General features: G+C 40.4%; 1 protein-coding gene across 3 annotated transcripts; it reads left to right on the top strand.

Moving 5' to 3' along the window:
• Positions 1-321: 321 nt before the first annotated feature.
• LOC113418230 (uncharacterized) lies at positions 322-15,879 on the top strand. 3 transcript variants are annotated; one of them, XM_087955610.1, is made up of 7 exons: positions 322-473; positions 1,565-1,669; positions 3,811-3,927; positions 4,396-4,623; positions 8,559-8,689; positions 11,426-11,529; positions 15,759-15,879. In XM_087955610.1, the coding sequence occupies exons 1-7, from the start codon at positions 374-376 to the stop codon at positions 15,805-15,807; spliced, it is 834 nt and encodes a 277-aa protein (XP_087811736.1). In that variant the 5' UTR covers positions 322-373; the 3' UTR covers positions 15,808-15,879. The 3 variants fall into 3 exon arrangements, with proteins under 3 accessions (XP_087811736.1, XP_026532797.2, XP_087811737.1); XM_026677012.2 differs by lacking the exon at positions 15,759-15,879 and adding an exon at positions 13,268-13,593; XM_087955611.1 differs by lacking the exons at positions 11,426-11,529; positions 15,759-15,879 and adding an exon at positions 13,268-13,354.
• Positions 15,880-16,024: the final 145 nt, after the last annotated feature.

Raw genomic sequence — 16,024 nt, 5'->3', positions numbered from 1 at the left:
CTGAGTCTTTTAGTTTGTTGTTTACTAAACTTTAGAAAGCACAGATGGAATTGGTGCAGAGAAGGTTTTCCTCTTGTTTAATGTGATAATTAGTGGCATAAATTTTTGTATTTGCTTTTAAAGTTGGCAATGTGGACTCTTTTCCACCTTTGAGGATAGCCTTATATAAGAGCTGTAACCACAACTCATTGTACCCTCAACAACAGCTGTTGTCCCAGTATTGCTAGACACCTGTCCACAAAAAGGAAGCAAAACAAAAGGAGATCTGATGACTTCCTGGAGAAATGAAATCCAGAAACCATGTTAAGAACTTGAGAGCTCTATTTTAATCCATTCAGAATCTCCCTCTTTCTCAAGTCTATAACCCGAAGCCATGTACGGCAACACAATAAGCAGGGAAGCAGATCTCCCATGCAAGCCTTGGCGTTCCCTCCCTCCTGAGCCTGCAGAACAGAGTGGGCTCAGCACTGAAGGTAATTGAGTTAAAACCTGGCTGGGGAGGCGGAATGTGATATGGCACACTTCATAATGTACATAATGGGCTTCACTGGCGGTAATGTTGGTTTGTAGACTGCCATCTATATGGAAAATGTATCTAAAGCAGGATTAAAAGATACGAACATGGGATCTGGTTTGATCATCAGTTCCAGGAGGGAAATGAAAGGCTGAATGGAAATCTGGGATGAGACCATAATCTACTTAGAATGGTCAAGCAGAGAAAAGATTTCTGTACTTGTAAAAGTTACGTAGAAGAAAAATTTGCTCTAGAACCACAAGCTATTCTTGTTGAAGCTTTTTTTTCATATTTATTGCTGTTAAGAATGTAGAGCCTTATCCTTCTATGTATCTTTTCTACAAATATCTCCATTGAAGATTCACTAATGGTTTTTATAATGGGACCATTCCCTGTGCTGAGTTGTGATCTACCCTATTCATCCTTGAGTTGGCAGGAAAACTATATTGACAAAAATGTGCTGCCCTTATTCTGTCTGTATTGCATCTATTTTGATTCAGTGCCAGACAGTGCTTTCCTCATTATGCACCTATAGCATAAAACAGGAGGCATTACTTAAAAAGAATTGATCCCTTTGAATTGGCTTCCCTTCTAACATCTCAGCTGGTAGCAAAATGTTTATCATGACAGTGATATGGGAATGGTTCAAATTCAGCAAATATGAGTTCCTGTGCCTTTTCTTTTGATAGACTGACTAACTGCTGGGAAGTGAATGAGGTCAAACATGAAACCACACAAACCCTCACACAGTCATGCAGAAGCCGACTTGGCTATTTCCAGGAATGAGATGATGGTAAAGCAGTGGAGTGCCATGAATTTTTCTTGTCTGATCAAACTTCCCCCCTCCCCCCAAAAGGAAGGTGCTCAGCTTCTAGAGGAAGCCAAATGTACATTGTAAGGATGAGCAAGAACTAAGTCAGAAATGTAGTGGGTTGCTTGAGCAACGAAGTTAAAGGGTAGCATCTAAAGAATGTTTGCACTTTGTGCCCAATCCTTGTGTAAAAATTTTCATAATCCCAAGGTTAATTTATTCCATTCACTTTGGAACAGATTATGATAACTGCAGTGAAGAAAGTAATTATGACAGTATCTCGCTACCTTGTGAAAGGAAGACACCAGCTAAACCATTGGATCCTGATATAAAGGCTGTTACCGGTATGATATTAGTAAATCTGTTTCAATTTCACTTGCAGTCTTTCCTTCCGAGGAGTCTTCAGCAGAATCCAGCCTCAGCTTTGGCAATAGAAAGAGCTGTCTTTACTGTCTTTGATGTTTTGTTTTAGGTTGCCACATATTTTGAAGAATAGAAATAGTAGTGTAAGGATGCTTAAATTGTAATTTGGATGCCAATATCATAAACTCAGGGAGTAAAATTGGAATTGCCAGGCCTTTGCAGTGTCATTGTAAACAACTAATGAAGATAGGCTCACAGTTGTTTTTTGCATTCATTACGTTTCAGTTTCTTATTATTTTGCAAATTCAGAGGGGGGGGGGGAAGTGTATCAATTTTCATGCACATTTGTCCTTGCAAAGCACATTTTCTAGAGTTGCTATTTCAAGCTGTTTCTTCCTATTACATTGTGCATATGTTCCCTTAAAACATTTTGTTTGCTTTTTTTAAACGTTCACATTTCGTGCACAACTTTGAGCTACAATTGCATTTCAACCTTCTGAAAAGTAAATTGTGGTAAACAAATTTCCAATTTATATATACAGTGTGTCTGACAAATACCTAATGTCATATTCCATTTGTCTAAAATGGAAAGCAAACACTTTATTGCTTGAGATTTGGTCCCCTTTCTGGTTACTATTCATATGGAAGGAAGAAACCATATTTGCAGAGAAGGTTGTTTCTGCAAGAAATTTTCTAAACCTCTTATAGGAGCAACATTTTTCAATTCACTCAATATTTTCAGTTCAAACACTCTTTTTCAATTCACTGCAGAATGCTCTAAAAAGCAGGCAGTCTGCAAAAGAGGAGTATTGTACTACATACTACTAATACTAGCCTCATGTATTATTCTGCATTTTACCAAATGAAGGCATTTTTTTCCCTTTCAAAATCTGTAAACTTGTTCACAAAATTATAACATTGGAAACCTCAGCCATGCTTTGCAGCCCATGAGGCCAATCTGATTTACACTGAACTCTTAGCAAGGCTCTAGTCATACATGGGACTCATCATCTGGTCCATGGAGGTTTCAATGTCCTGGGGCTTATACTTCTTCAAACCTAATCTTCCTTCATGCCCACAAAGGATTCTCTAATGCAAACTTGGTGTCAGGATTCTGGCAGTTACCCCAATTAAATCATGAATCTCGAGCCAAACTTCCAAAACTTCAAAAGGATTTATTGGGAGTTAACTTATCTGGCACTGCCTGAGTGTAGCTGACTCTGAGACATATAATTCATTGTCACCCTTGACCCTGGTCCCCCCCCCCCAGTGTATCATAATTCATATTATCCAATGCGGCACATCCATAGCCAAGAGCCATCAATAATGTTCTCCAGTTAGATATTTGTGCAGCAGAAACTTCAGTCACCTAGTTACTATCTTTGAAAAACTATTTATGGAATGCACTTTCAATTTCCAAGCTGCCACACTGCTCTTTCAAACTCCTTTCTCCCCTCCCTTTCTGTTGGCAACTCTAAAAAGATCATAGAAATATTTTATGAGTTGACACTTAGCATGTTATCAGGTTTGTTTCAATGTGCTGGAATGGGCCTATGCCATTATGTCAACATAATAGCAAAGTTTACAGTAGAAGGCCTTCTACCTGCAGGTAGTACTCCAACAGGGGAGTATTTCCTCCCAACAGCAGTGTAAAAAGCTTAAAACAACCCTTCCCCTTTAAGAAAGTCAAGCCCCAGCAAAAAAAAAAAAAATCCGGAGAAGCTCCAGAGACAATAAGTCTAGTAATACTGCCAAGAATGTAATAAGGGTTAACTGAGAGGCAGTTTCTGTAAGCAGGGTAATAAAGATTAGGCTAGAAACAACACCAGAATGTTTCCTTCCTGCCTTCCTTACAGGATTAGCCCTGTAAACTAGGGGAAAATAAAAGGAGATTTCTTCCAACAACTGGTTCTCCGAACTGCTTAGAAAATTAACAACAGGTTCTAGCGAATAGGGGAGAACAGGCAGAATCCCACCCCTGAATAGATGCAAGTTCATTCTTGTAAACAATTGTGAATGAAACAGGGTGACTACACAATCAAACCCTTCTCTGGGTTTAATTCTCACTTGCTTTTGGAGTTTAAATCCAGTCTGTATCAGTTGTGGCTCTCTTTCCCTGCAGATCCATCCATCTTTTCTCCAGTCCAATGGAAAAAGTACTGGAAAAGAAACCGAATTTGTGTACTCTTGATCCTCACTGGTATCTGTCTCCTCCTTAGTGTCATCCTCCTCCTCTCAAGTGAGTGATTATCAAAAGCTAGTGAAGCCAACCCCATGGACATCCCACCTCCATGAGATGAAAGCAATGGGGGAGGGCAATGACATTCAGTGAAAAAGAAACATTGGTTGTGCTTAAATGTTTAAGGGATGGTATTAGCAAGCTGGGGAGGAGTATTAATGTATGGACCAGGACCTTTCTCAGCTTTCTCAAATTGCTCTTTTGCCAACTGGTTTTGATCTACAGCCCATTTCAAACATAATTTCTGCCTTTCAAAATTAAATGGGAAATATTTCATAACCAATTCCATAAACACAGTGCAATTAGAGTGCTGAGACATGAGTTGGCAAAAATAGCCATCAGGCAAAAGCACCCAGATTAAATCACTAGACTCTTGCTCTGGCTCTTGCAGACACAGCAGTATCTTCCAACTGCCTGTAAGAATACAGTTTAATTCATGAAATTGCATTTCTTTCTTTTCCTTCCCAGATACTTCAGTACTTTCAGAACTCAGGTCGCAAAATTGGAGCTCCACAAAAGACGGCTATGATGCTTCCCTAGCACCATTCAATTTCACAGAATTGGAGACCAGTGTTATAACCAAACTCAAAAGCTTAGAACAACAATTTGATGAGAAGAGAAAAATCAGCCTGCAGAAAATAGAAGAACAACTACTCAGAATAGAAAGAGAATTAGGTAGACTACAAAATTGCAGAGGTAAATATAAAAAACAAGTCAACATGAATCAGAAAAAGCAATAAGAGACCAGAATTCATTAAAAAAATACTCAACATATGCTTGAAGATTAAAGTAGTAAGGAAGCTTCAGACTTAAGTTACAGCAAATCTAATATGTTTCCACAGAAGAATCTCTTCAACTGGGGTTCAGATAACCAGCTAAGCTCAAACCAAATATATTACAACATGGTTTAGTATATTGTGAACTCAACAAAAATCAGGTCACATTATAACTCTGAGAATTAAATACATTTTACATTTTACAGTGTGATGCAATATATAGTGGTGGGATTCAACATTTTTTACTACCAGTTATGTGGGCATGGCTAGGTGGGTGTGGCTAGGTGGGCATGGCCATGTAGGACTGGCCATGTGATTGGGTGGGTGTGGCTCTTTTTTGCACCCCCACCCCATTCTTTGGACCTTCCTGGCCTCAGGGGAGCCTTTTTTACTCCCAGGAAGCTTCCCTGGGGCTGTGCCCCCTCCCTCCATTTTTTGCCCTCCTGGGCCTCAGGGAAGCCTCCTGGGTGAAGCAGTAAGAAACGAGGGGAATCCTGGCACAGCTGTTTGTAGGAACAGCTGATTGTCGGGAGGTTAAAAAAAAAGAAATACCTTAAGGAGTGACTGGGCAGGTGAGTGGGCATCGGGCGGGCAGGATAAGCGAGCGGCGACTGGGTGACCGGGTTTGGGGTGTGGCCAGCCAGAAGTTACTACCGGTTCAGCAACCCACGCCAAATCCTTGCTACCAGTTCTTCCGAACTGGTTGAATACCATCACTGACAATATATAGTGATATGTTTTAAGTTTTCAGGTAGCTTACATTGTTCTACTTCTACACAGGGCAGGGAAATTGACATAATAGTCTACTTTTCATTCACAAATACATTATCTCATTTTTAAAAAAAAGTATTAGCGATTTAGTTCATATACTCTTCAAAGACATTATGACATTTCCACTACCAGTGATAGCGCCTACCCATCTGCGGACAGGGAGGCGAGGTGATGGCAGCGCTGCTTCCCTGACCAGCGGGTCTGGCGGAGAGAGCCCAAAGCCTCCCATCCTTTCCACCCCTTGCCCAGCCCGTCCCCATCCCCACGCATCTCCAAATGCGCCGGCAGCTCCAAAAGCTGCAGCGGCATAGGCATCGGGCAGAGGCGCTCACTCAGCAGGGCTCAGCTCAGAGGAGGATGCAGCGCAGGCCATTGCCTTGCCTCCCTGTCCACAGATGGGTGGGCGCTATCACTGCCTCAGGCGGCCTCTCCCAGTGGCCCCTTCAGGTTTGGGCTGGAGGGACTTGGGAAGGAAGCCAAGCTCGGGTCGGCCCGGCTCTTTCGCTTGGCAGATGAGCGTGCACCCGCGGCTCGCTTTCCCGACTCTGCCTAGCCCGCACAGCTCTGGCATGGCCCTGGCGGGATGAGCGGAGGGCCCGGTGGGGAGGCACTTGCTTTTGGGGTTGGGCTGCCCTCTCAGGCAGAGGAGGCTTTGTCGTACCGGTAGTAGAGCGTTGTTTTTAAAAGAATTGGCTTTGCCTTCGAAGGCGAAGGGAAGGCGGCAATAGGAGTGCCTGAAGCCGAGTGTCTCTGCCGGGCTCCGGTTGCAGGGAGGAGCCCTGGCTGGCCGTGCATGGCTGCGCCAAATACCACAGCATTGCTCTAAATGCCGCGGCAGCACGGGGAGAAGGGAAAGCAACAGTGGCGGAAGATCTCCCAATACGAAGTGCCCCACCAACGCCGAGGTCAACATCCAAGCCGTCGCTGCCTGCCCGCCCGAGGATGCAAGGGGGGGGGGAATTAAGTCACCCCTGAAAAGACAGCCTAGCCGTTTTTTCAGGAGTAAAAAAAAAATAAGGCCCGGCCTTATTTTGTGAGAAACACGGTATCTTGTTAAAATATGCATGTGTTGTGAAGGAAGACTGCAGACTGGTGGCTGCAGACTCAAAGGGGAGAAATGAATGTATGTTGACTTGGAAGCCCACTGGCCTCCCCTCTAATTTTCTCCTTGCTGTGCCTCTGGATTCTGGAACAAGGTGACTGTAGCATCCTGGATAGCTTGAAGAAATTCTGCCCTCAAAAATATATCCTAAAATGAGTTACGCATTTTGTTTTCTTTTATATAGTTCGGTATACTTCTGCAGAGATTGTACTATCTCATAAGGAGGGATCATTAGTCCCATATAATCCTAAGAATCTACTATATAACATTCAGGTAGAGGGTGGCATAATTGGAATTGTTCCACATCTTAAATTTGTATCTTTTAATTGCCGTAAAGATAACAAATAATGGGAGTCCCTTGTCTCTATCCCACCCCAGGTGTGGAGTCAGGTGAGGTACCTTCTGAGATTTAGGTCATGATAGTGACACCACCAGTACTTTATTCCAAAAGAGGAGGCACAACCAGAATATGAACAAATTTTCCACATTCCACCCTCTGGACTCAGCAGCCCACTATAGTGTTTGAGAAGAGAAGCTGACTAATTACTTCCTTTTTCCTCTTTCTCATGAATACATGTGAGTTGGGAATTAATCCCTTTTAATGTCAGACCTGCTTTACCAAGAAAAATGGGAATAAAGTAAAGAAAACAACCAGTACTGTCTTGCCACCTTCATTATAGCAAGTATAGGGGATTTTAGTAATTTATTACTTTCTCTTCAAATTTAACAAATGATCTCTTCTTCCCATGTCCCATCCCTTATCTACAAACAAATCCTTAAAGCATCATCATTTCAATCGTAGTATCAGCCATTAAAAGTTACTAGAAATAACACCTATTTAACTTTGATCAAATTAACCAACTTTAACTTCTAACAAATTTAATCTTTAATCCATTCACCATATCATATTTGATTTCTTTTCATTTCTTCTTTGTCCCTTCTCATGAGATTATTCAAAACTTTAGCAAATCTGTTTTATAAATTCAATATAAAAATTATTCAGGTCATTGTCTTGGTTTATTGTTGGTATATCCTTTTTAATTATTAAAATATCAGCCAGTTTCTTTTGTATGTCCAGGGTAACTTCCTTTTCCTGCCATTCTTGTAGCCAGTTGTAAATCCACTTTCAACTCTTCTCAGGTAAAACTTGTTCCTCTTTCAAAATATATTTTAAACAAAGTCTATCCATAGAGGAAGATATCACTGTTGACATTGTTAATAATTTTAAACTTTCTAGTGTTAGAATATTTTGTGCCATTCTGTAACTGTTAGTTAAGTTAATGTTCCTCTCTTTTAATTGAAATATTTAATTTCTTCTAGTGTTCATTTTTTTAAAAAAAATCTTATTTTTAAAAAATTCAAAACCAATGCACTTTCTCACAGGAAGGATTCTTTATTATATTAATTCCAAAATCTTATTTCAAATTTATCTGGACCCTTAGTTTATTTATAGCTTTTTAAAATCAAAGTTTTAATCAACCATTTGCTGTTTATTAAAAAAAGTTCTTGTAGTTAAATTTTTCTTTTATCAAGGATTGAAAGCAGACTCATTCGATATTTTCAGATTTGTCACTCCAAAAATTTCTAATAGATGAAAAGTAGTTAACAAGCTGTTTCCAAGTGTCATTAGAAAAGGAAGGATACAAACTTTGTGCTCTTTTGAGAGTGATGACCAAGGTTTGAGCAATGTGATTATTTCTTCTTCTCTTAGTGCTTAACATTGTTTGCAAACTGCTGCCTTGCAATTTCCTTGCAAGGACCAACCGTTTGAGCGCTTGAGGGTTCTTTCTGGTCCTCTCTCCTTTTTTCAGACAGATGCAAAGAGCTGGTCTACTCACCAGCTCTTCATTCTTCTAATCTATCCTGTTGCCAGCTCTGTTTTTTTTTATTGAACTGCCTTCAATCCAACATTTTTTTTTTCCTTCCAGGAGTCTCTTCCCCCATTTTTAAAACAATTCTTCTGTACAACTTTTCTATTTCAGATACTTCGTGGCGGAGGTTTCAGACAAATGTTTACTACTTTTCTGACACAGAAGAAAATTGGGAGATGGCAAGGAAAACATGTGCTGATCGTGATTCTCACCTTATCATTATTAATAGCAAGCAAGAGCAGGTAAACTCTACATATTCCTGCAAGGAATAGCTTTATTCTTTTCTTGTACACCTTCTTTGTAGTTGAACTTCCTCATCTTAACCTTTCACCACTGCCTGCTTCTTGTGCAGAATCTGAAAAAGGAAACCAGGTATCAGCACCTTAGTTAATAGCATTTAGACTTATATAACACTTCACATAGCAACTATTATTTAAAAACTTGGCTTTGTGCAGTGCTCATATATAAATACCAGTAAAAATATTACTAATACAATTTTCGTTTAGCATAGATCAGGACTAATACTGTTTTGTCCTTGCCTCTTTTAGCCCTATGATACTTGTAGTTATGGAGACTCAATGAACCATACACCAGCTAACTACATACTAGCTTCGTGCATTGTGAAAAATCAATTTGGATTATTCATCTATATCTTGGATATTGTATATATTGGATTAACTGAATCAACTGTGCTTCAGTTAATCATAGCTAAGGGCAACCATTATCTCTTCTTTCTACACTTGTTCAAGCTGCTTTTCCCAGTTGCTGCTTCTTTTGCTGGACACCACATATATTGTTCCACAGGTAATCTTCCACTTACAGCCATTTATTTAGGTACATCAAAGTTACAACAGTACTGCAAAAAATTGATTTATGACCAGTCCTTGCAGTTACAACCATTGCAGCATCCCTAGTCACATGATCACAAACTGGACACTTGGCAACCAGCATGTGTTTACAGAAGTTGCATTGTCCTGGGGTCACATGATCACCATTTGCGACTTTCCCAGGTGTCTTCTGACAAGCAAAGTTAATGGAGGAAGCTGGATTTGCTTAAACATTATGTGATTCGCTTAACTGCAGTGGTTCACTTAACAACCATCTGGAAAAAAGGTTGCAAAGTTGCAACAACTGCCTTGTTTAGCAACAGAAATGCTACTCCCAGTTGTAGTCATAAGTGGAGGACTGCCTGATAGCATTTTTCTTGACCAAAAATATTCTGGGTCCATACAAAGACCTTATTGGCATTCTCTGGAAATAAATACAGTTGGCAGCTACAAGCAGCTTTTTAAAACACCTGTTTTATCTGCCTAGAAAGATAGCAAATGTCAGCTACAGCAATATGGAAATTAGTGTGGTTAGAGGAAACAACCTCTCAAAGTTGTTGTAGAGAAATTAAGAGGAGGAAGGAGTATTATGTATGTTTGCTTGCCTTGAGTTACTTATAAGGTGTTGGAATAGTTTTCTTGTATTTTTATGCAACAACTAAAGTAGTATTTAGCTAGTAGATGGAAGTGCTAACAAGTTTGAATCTATAACCATATACTTTATGGTTTTTTGTTCTAACTAGAGTTTCCTGTTTCCTGTAACAGTTAAACAGTTAAGCAGTAAAGCACACAGTGACTGTACTCTTTCTTTGATCTGTGGTGCTATGTATAAACAGAATTTCTAACATAAAGTAATAAAGGTGGGATAAAAAAAAAATCTAACAAATAAATATCCCTTCTGACAAATACAGGGCTGCCCAATCAGGACCACTGTTAAATGGCAGCCAAGAATTGGAGTTTGGTGTCTCTTTTTGCTGCCATTTAGCTTTTTTCCACCACAGAAATGGAAAAAGACCCAGATAAGTGGGCATTTTATAACTGGCCATACTCAGCCATTTAGTGAATAGCAAGCTTTCGCATCCCACAGCAGTGGTCGTATGAGCTGCTCATAAAGTGCCTTCTAGTGTGCCTATCGGCCCAAAATAAAAGGGTATACTGTTAATAAAAGGATATACTACAGTATAAAGGGAAGTGGGAAGGGAGTAAGCAGCAGACAGCAACTGTTAAAAAACATTCAGCAGAATTAGTAAACATAACTTGTTTATATATTTTTCAACCCATTGGCCATAATAGGTGAGTGACACAGGGGTCAGTCAGTCCTCCCTCCCATACTTTTTAATATCTATATGAAGCCACTTTATGAGTCTTCAGGAGCTTAGGGTCCATTATCAACATGGTGGTGACATTCAGTTTTACATCACCATCCTGGGTCAAGGCTATCAATGTGAGAGTTTGGATGGAAAAGGCAGAGATTGTATCCATGTAACATAGAACTGTTGTTTGCACATGCTGCCAACTCCAATGTTGATCTGTTTGTAGTAATTCATGCCTTCACCACCGCCTAATTGGAGTACTGCGATGTATTTTATATTAGATCCTAATCTATATAGAAACTGCCACCGATCCAGAATGTGGCAGCTCATATACTTACTAGGTTCCAGTGATGGAAGCATGTAATACTGATTTTGTGGGCCTGCACTGGTTTCCAGTCTCTGAGGAACTATTTAAGATGTTTCAGGTAGAGCCCAACCTGAGTAGGACCAAAAGTAGAAGGCATTTCTTTTCTGTGGCAGTACTAAAGTTCTAGAATGGCTTCCCAATGGGAATCAGTCATCCCCTCCCTACAGGCTTTCAGAAAACTATTGAAAATGGAACTATTTTGGAAGCATTCTCTTAATTTAGGCATTGCACCTCTTTTATTTCATTTATTTATTTTTATTCCCATTTGCTTCTTGTCGCCACTGAGGCTTTCCCACACTATTTGCTTTAAAATTGTACTATGATTTGTTGGTATATTGCATGCTCTGTAAAATGCCAAAATGCTATAATATGGAATGGTACAAGAGATGTATAGAGAGGCAGGCAAGCAGGCATATAGACATATTGCCGATTTCAGTTGCGTGACATTTGAACAGAGATGTTTCCTCCTAGGATTTTGTGATTCACACTTTAAAACATTCCATCTGGCTTGGCTTAAGTGATACAGAGAAAGAAGGAACTTGGCTTTGGGTTGATGGATCACCACTGAAAGAACGGTATGTGTGTGTGTGTGTGTGTGTGTGTGTATTAGATAGACAGTCAGACATTTTAGGAGTCACACAGATTAGAAACTTGCTAACTGAGCTATCTGGAACCATATTTACTCTAGCTCAGCGGTCCCCAATCATTCTGGCTTAGCAGCCCGGGTGGGGTGGGGTGAGGGGATAGTTCCTTGTGAGTGGCAGGCAGGTGCACACGAGCGCGCACAGCTCCATTTATCTGAATGGTGGGTATGTGTGCCTGCTGCTCACACAAACGGAGCTTCACGCCTGTGCGCAAGTGGCCACCGCTCATGTGAGGGGAGCTTCACAGATAAGTGCTAGACAGCCACTGCTCGCATGAGGGGAGTTTTGCGTGGGCGGGCAATCAGCAGCTGCTCATGTGAGGGGAGCTTTGCGTGTGCACATATACTTGCCTGCTGCTTGCGCAACCCAGTTCCAAACAGGACACAGCCTAGTAGTGGGCCACAGCCCAGGGTTTGGGGACCCCTCCTCTAGCTTGAGCTCTTTTGCAGACACTGAAGCAAAGAGTATTCATTCAATTATTTACTTTTCTCCCACCCTTCGTGATTAACAATAACAATCAATGCTAAAATAATAAAAACGTTGTAATTGTTATACAAGCATACACATAAAAGAATCAACTAAAAGCTGAAGACTGGAAGAAAATTGCTCCTTATCTTAATTACCAGCAGCTCCCAACCTCAATATATCCAGAATTTCATGTCCAGTTTATGTTGTCCCAAATGGATATGATAAATGGATGTATATGGAAAAGATATAGACCTGGGGCAATGAAATCTCTGACTTGTGTAAAAATGAACAATGGTTAATTCAGCAATGTTCAGGAAGACATTGTAGGCAGGGGTGGGATTCAAATTTTTTAACAACCGGTTCTGTGGGTGTGGCTTAGTTAGTGGGCATGGCTTGGTGGTCATGTGACTGAGTGTGGCCAACTTAGCATCACTCACATCGAGGCACGCATCTCCTCACCTGGCCTCTCATGACTGTGGGGATGCTGCAACAGTCGTAAGTGTAAAAAACAGTCATAAGTCACTTTTTTCAGTGCCATTGTAACTTTGAATGGTCACTCCATACAAGCAAAGTACCAGCAAAGGAGGGGGAAAAACTCCGTAGATTTCCTGAGACAGGAAGTCTAGTTCTGCCAAGAATGTAATAAGGGTTAACGGAGAGGCAGTTTCTGTAAGCAACACCAGAATGTTTCCTTCCTGACTTCCTTACAGGATTAGGCCAGTAATTTCTTTTAACAACCAATTCTCCGAACTGCTTAGAATATTAACAACCGGTTCTAGCGAATAGGTGAGAACCTGTAGAATCCCACCCGATTGTAGGAATCTTCTCATAATTGACATCACTAATTTGGAATTCTCCTATCTATCCTGTCTCATTATGGTGCAGTCTAACACCCTCTTGTGGTCTTTTTGGAGGATTTATCTTTCAGATCTTTCCTATTTATTTAATATTATTTTTATTTATCCAAATCTGGGAGTTTTATGAAATAGAAGATATTTATCCAATTATATATGTTATGGAAAAATTGATAGACTTGCAAAAACAAAAGGAAATATTTCTTCAAGTATTTAGTTTGCCAATACTATACAAGTTACCCATTATGCTTTTGTGTAATACCATGAAGTATAAAGATTCTAAATAAAGAAAGATATGATTGCAATAAGCAGAATTTAAGGAATAATTAATTTTGCCCCATTTTCAGGAGCTGGAGACAAGGTGAACCCAATAATGGTGGGAACAATGGTGAAGATTGCGCTGTCCTGTATAAAGAGGGAAAGTGGAATGACATTCACTGTGATAAACAAGTTAAGTTTGTGTGTGAGAAGGAAGAGGTCTCTGTGTAATGAATTTCCTAATCCAAGAGGGTTTCTCTTTTCCAAATTTGGTAGAGAATTCTCAATATAATGTTTATTTGTAAGGGTAATTAAGATCAATGCACACTGCCTTGGTTACCTAGATAATTCTGTACAAGTAGGACTTATAGTGACAGCATACCTTTAATAAAGTTTCTTCTCATAAAACCACCCTAAAACAGCCCTCTGCCTAAAACAATCTTTATTTATTTATTTTATTTATTTATTTGATTTGTCAATTGTTTACAAGATAATAAGTATAAGTGTATACATAGTTGTGAATACATGAGATTGGTACATATAAGAAAAATAAAAGAATAGAGAAACAATAGGACAGGGACGGTAGGCACGTTGGTGCGCTTATGCACGCCCCTACAGACCTCTTAGGAAAGGGGTGAGGTCAATGGTAGACAGTCTAAGGTTAAAGTTTTTGGGGTTTGGGGAAGAGACTACAGAGTCGGGTAGAGTATTCCAGACATTTGCTGAAGTCGTATTTCCTGCAATCAAGTTTGGTGCGGTTTACTTTGAGTTTGTATCTATTGTGTGCTCTTGTGTTGTTATGGTTGAAGCTGAAGTATTCATTGACAGGTAGGACATTGCAATGTATGATTTTATATACCATGCTTAAGTCAGACCGAAGACGGCGTAATTCAAGGTTTTCTAGTTCTAGAATTTCAAGTCTTGTCACCTGTTCACAAAGACTGTTTCCAGTATCACCATAACTTTGCTGAAATGCAGAGCAGCTTGGTAGACGAACATTTAAAGTAAAATGGAAATTGTTGTTTCCTAAAAATATATTAAATTCACAGTCTTTTTAAAAATTCCAGATTATTTTTCATTTTGCCATATTCCTTCGTAGGCTCTTTTTATTTCAGATGACAGCCATTTGGCAAAGCCATTTGGATTCTGTGTCTACTACAGGTATCTTATTGTTCTGATCTAAGGAGCATCACCTGTAGATTTTGATGGGATAATTGTACAAAAAAAATCTTTTTTTAAAATGCCAACACAATTGGAACAGTTCTCCATTTTGGATCCAAGATTAATACTTAACAATAGAGCCATGGTGGCACAGTGGTTAGAATGCAGTATTTCAGGCTAATTCTGCCAACTGCCAGGAGTTCAATTCTGACTGGCTCAAGGTTGATTCAGCCTTCCAAGGTTGGTAAAATGAGAACCCCCAATTGTTGGGGGCAATATGCTGACTCTGTAAACCACTTTAGAGGCAGGGATGGGCTCCTATGAGTTCACCCGGTTCGGGCGGACCCGTTGCTAACGTTATGGCTGGTTCGGTGAACCGCCAAATCCCACCCCTGGCTGCCTCCGCTCACCCTGCCCTTTCCAGGAGTCTTCATGTGGCGCATTTTGGATGCGAGGTAAGTGCAGGGCCTGCGCAGAGGCTCGGGGAGGGGGAAAAGCCTGGAAACGGGCCCATTTGCGGCTTCCGGAGGGCCTCCAGAGCCTGGGAGAAACAGTTTTCACCCTCCCAGAGGCTCGAGGAAACCTCTGGAGTCTGGGGAAGGCAAAAACAGCCATCCCGTCATGATACAGGAGGCCAACTAAGCCATGCCTACCATGACCACACCCACGCCCACCCAGCAACCAGGCAGAGAACCCGTTTCTGAAATTTTTGAAGCCTCCCTCCCCCCCGCTTAGAGGGCTATAAAGCACTACAAAGAGGTACAGGTAGTCCTCGACTTACAAAAGCTCATTTAGTGACCATTCAAAGTTACAACAGTACTGAAAAAAGTGACTTATGACTGTTTTTCGCAAGTATGACCACTGTTGCATCCCCATGGTCAGATGATCAAAATTCAGATGCTGGACAACTGACTCATATTTATGACAATCCATGTCCTGGGGTCATGTGATCATCTGTTGTAGCCTTCTGACAAGCAAAGTCAATGGGAAAGCCAGATCACTTAACAACTGTGTTGCTAACTTAACAACTGCAGTTATTCACTTAACAACTGTGGCAAGAAAGGTTGTAAAGTGGGGTAAAATTCACTTAAGAAATGCTTCATTTAGCAACACAAATTTTGAACTCACTTGTGGTCGGACGTCAAGGACCACCTGTATAAGTCTAAATGCTATTGTTATATTCTTCCAAACAAAGAGGCAACCTCTTGAACATCAGAAAAACTGAAATGGAGGACCATCACTAATTAATAAGGCAGCCAGAAAGACGGGAATTTCTGACTTTTTTTTGCAGTATTCTTTTCAAATTCGGACTTAAAATGTGCCAGTCAGCAGCAAGCAAATATACAAAATTGAATTTTAATTGTAAATAATGTTACAGGGCTATTTGCAATGTATTTTTCCTGCACGGGCTTTCAACAGGCAAAGGACACTTCCAACACAAATCGGACTCTCGATCGGCAATGCATGACATTTTTTTTTTCACGCCGTTCTCTAACACGCGGATAATAAGGATAACAAACAGCATGTTCACTTTGATTTGTCTGGGCAAAAGTTTAAATGTGGACAAATGAAAAGAAATAAATAATTCACTGGAATTTTTTAAAAAATGCACTGCGATTCGGGATTCATTTCTCCACCCCCCACTCCTCTCCAATCGGATGAATCTGCATGCAGCCGCAATGTAA

Source organism: Notechis scutatus, chromosome 2 (genome assembly GCF_049901735.1).
Source record: "Notechis scutatus isolate UNSWTSFEM ecotype Mainland chromosome 2, rNotScu1.2, whole genome shotgun sequence".
NCBI lineage: Eukaryota > Metazoa > Chordata > Lepidosauria > Squamata > Elapidae > Notechis > Notechis scutatus.
This window is presented reverse-complemented; position numbering and strand designations above follow the sequence as displayed.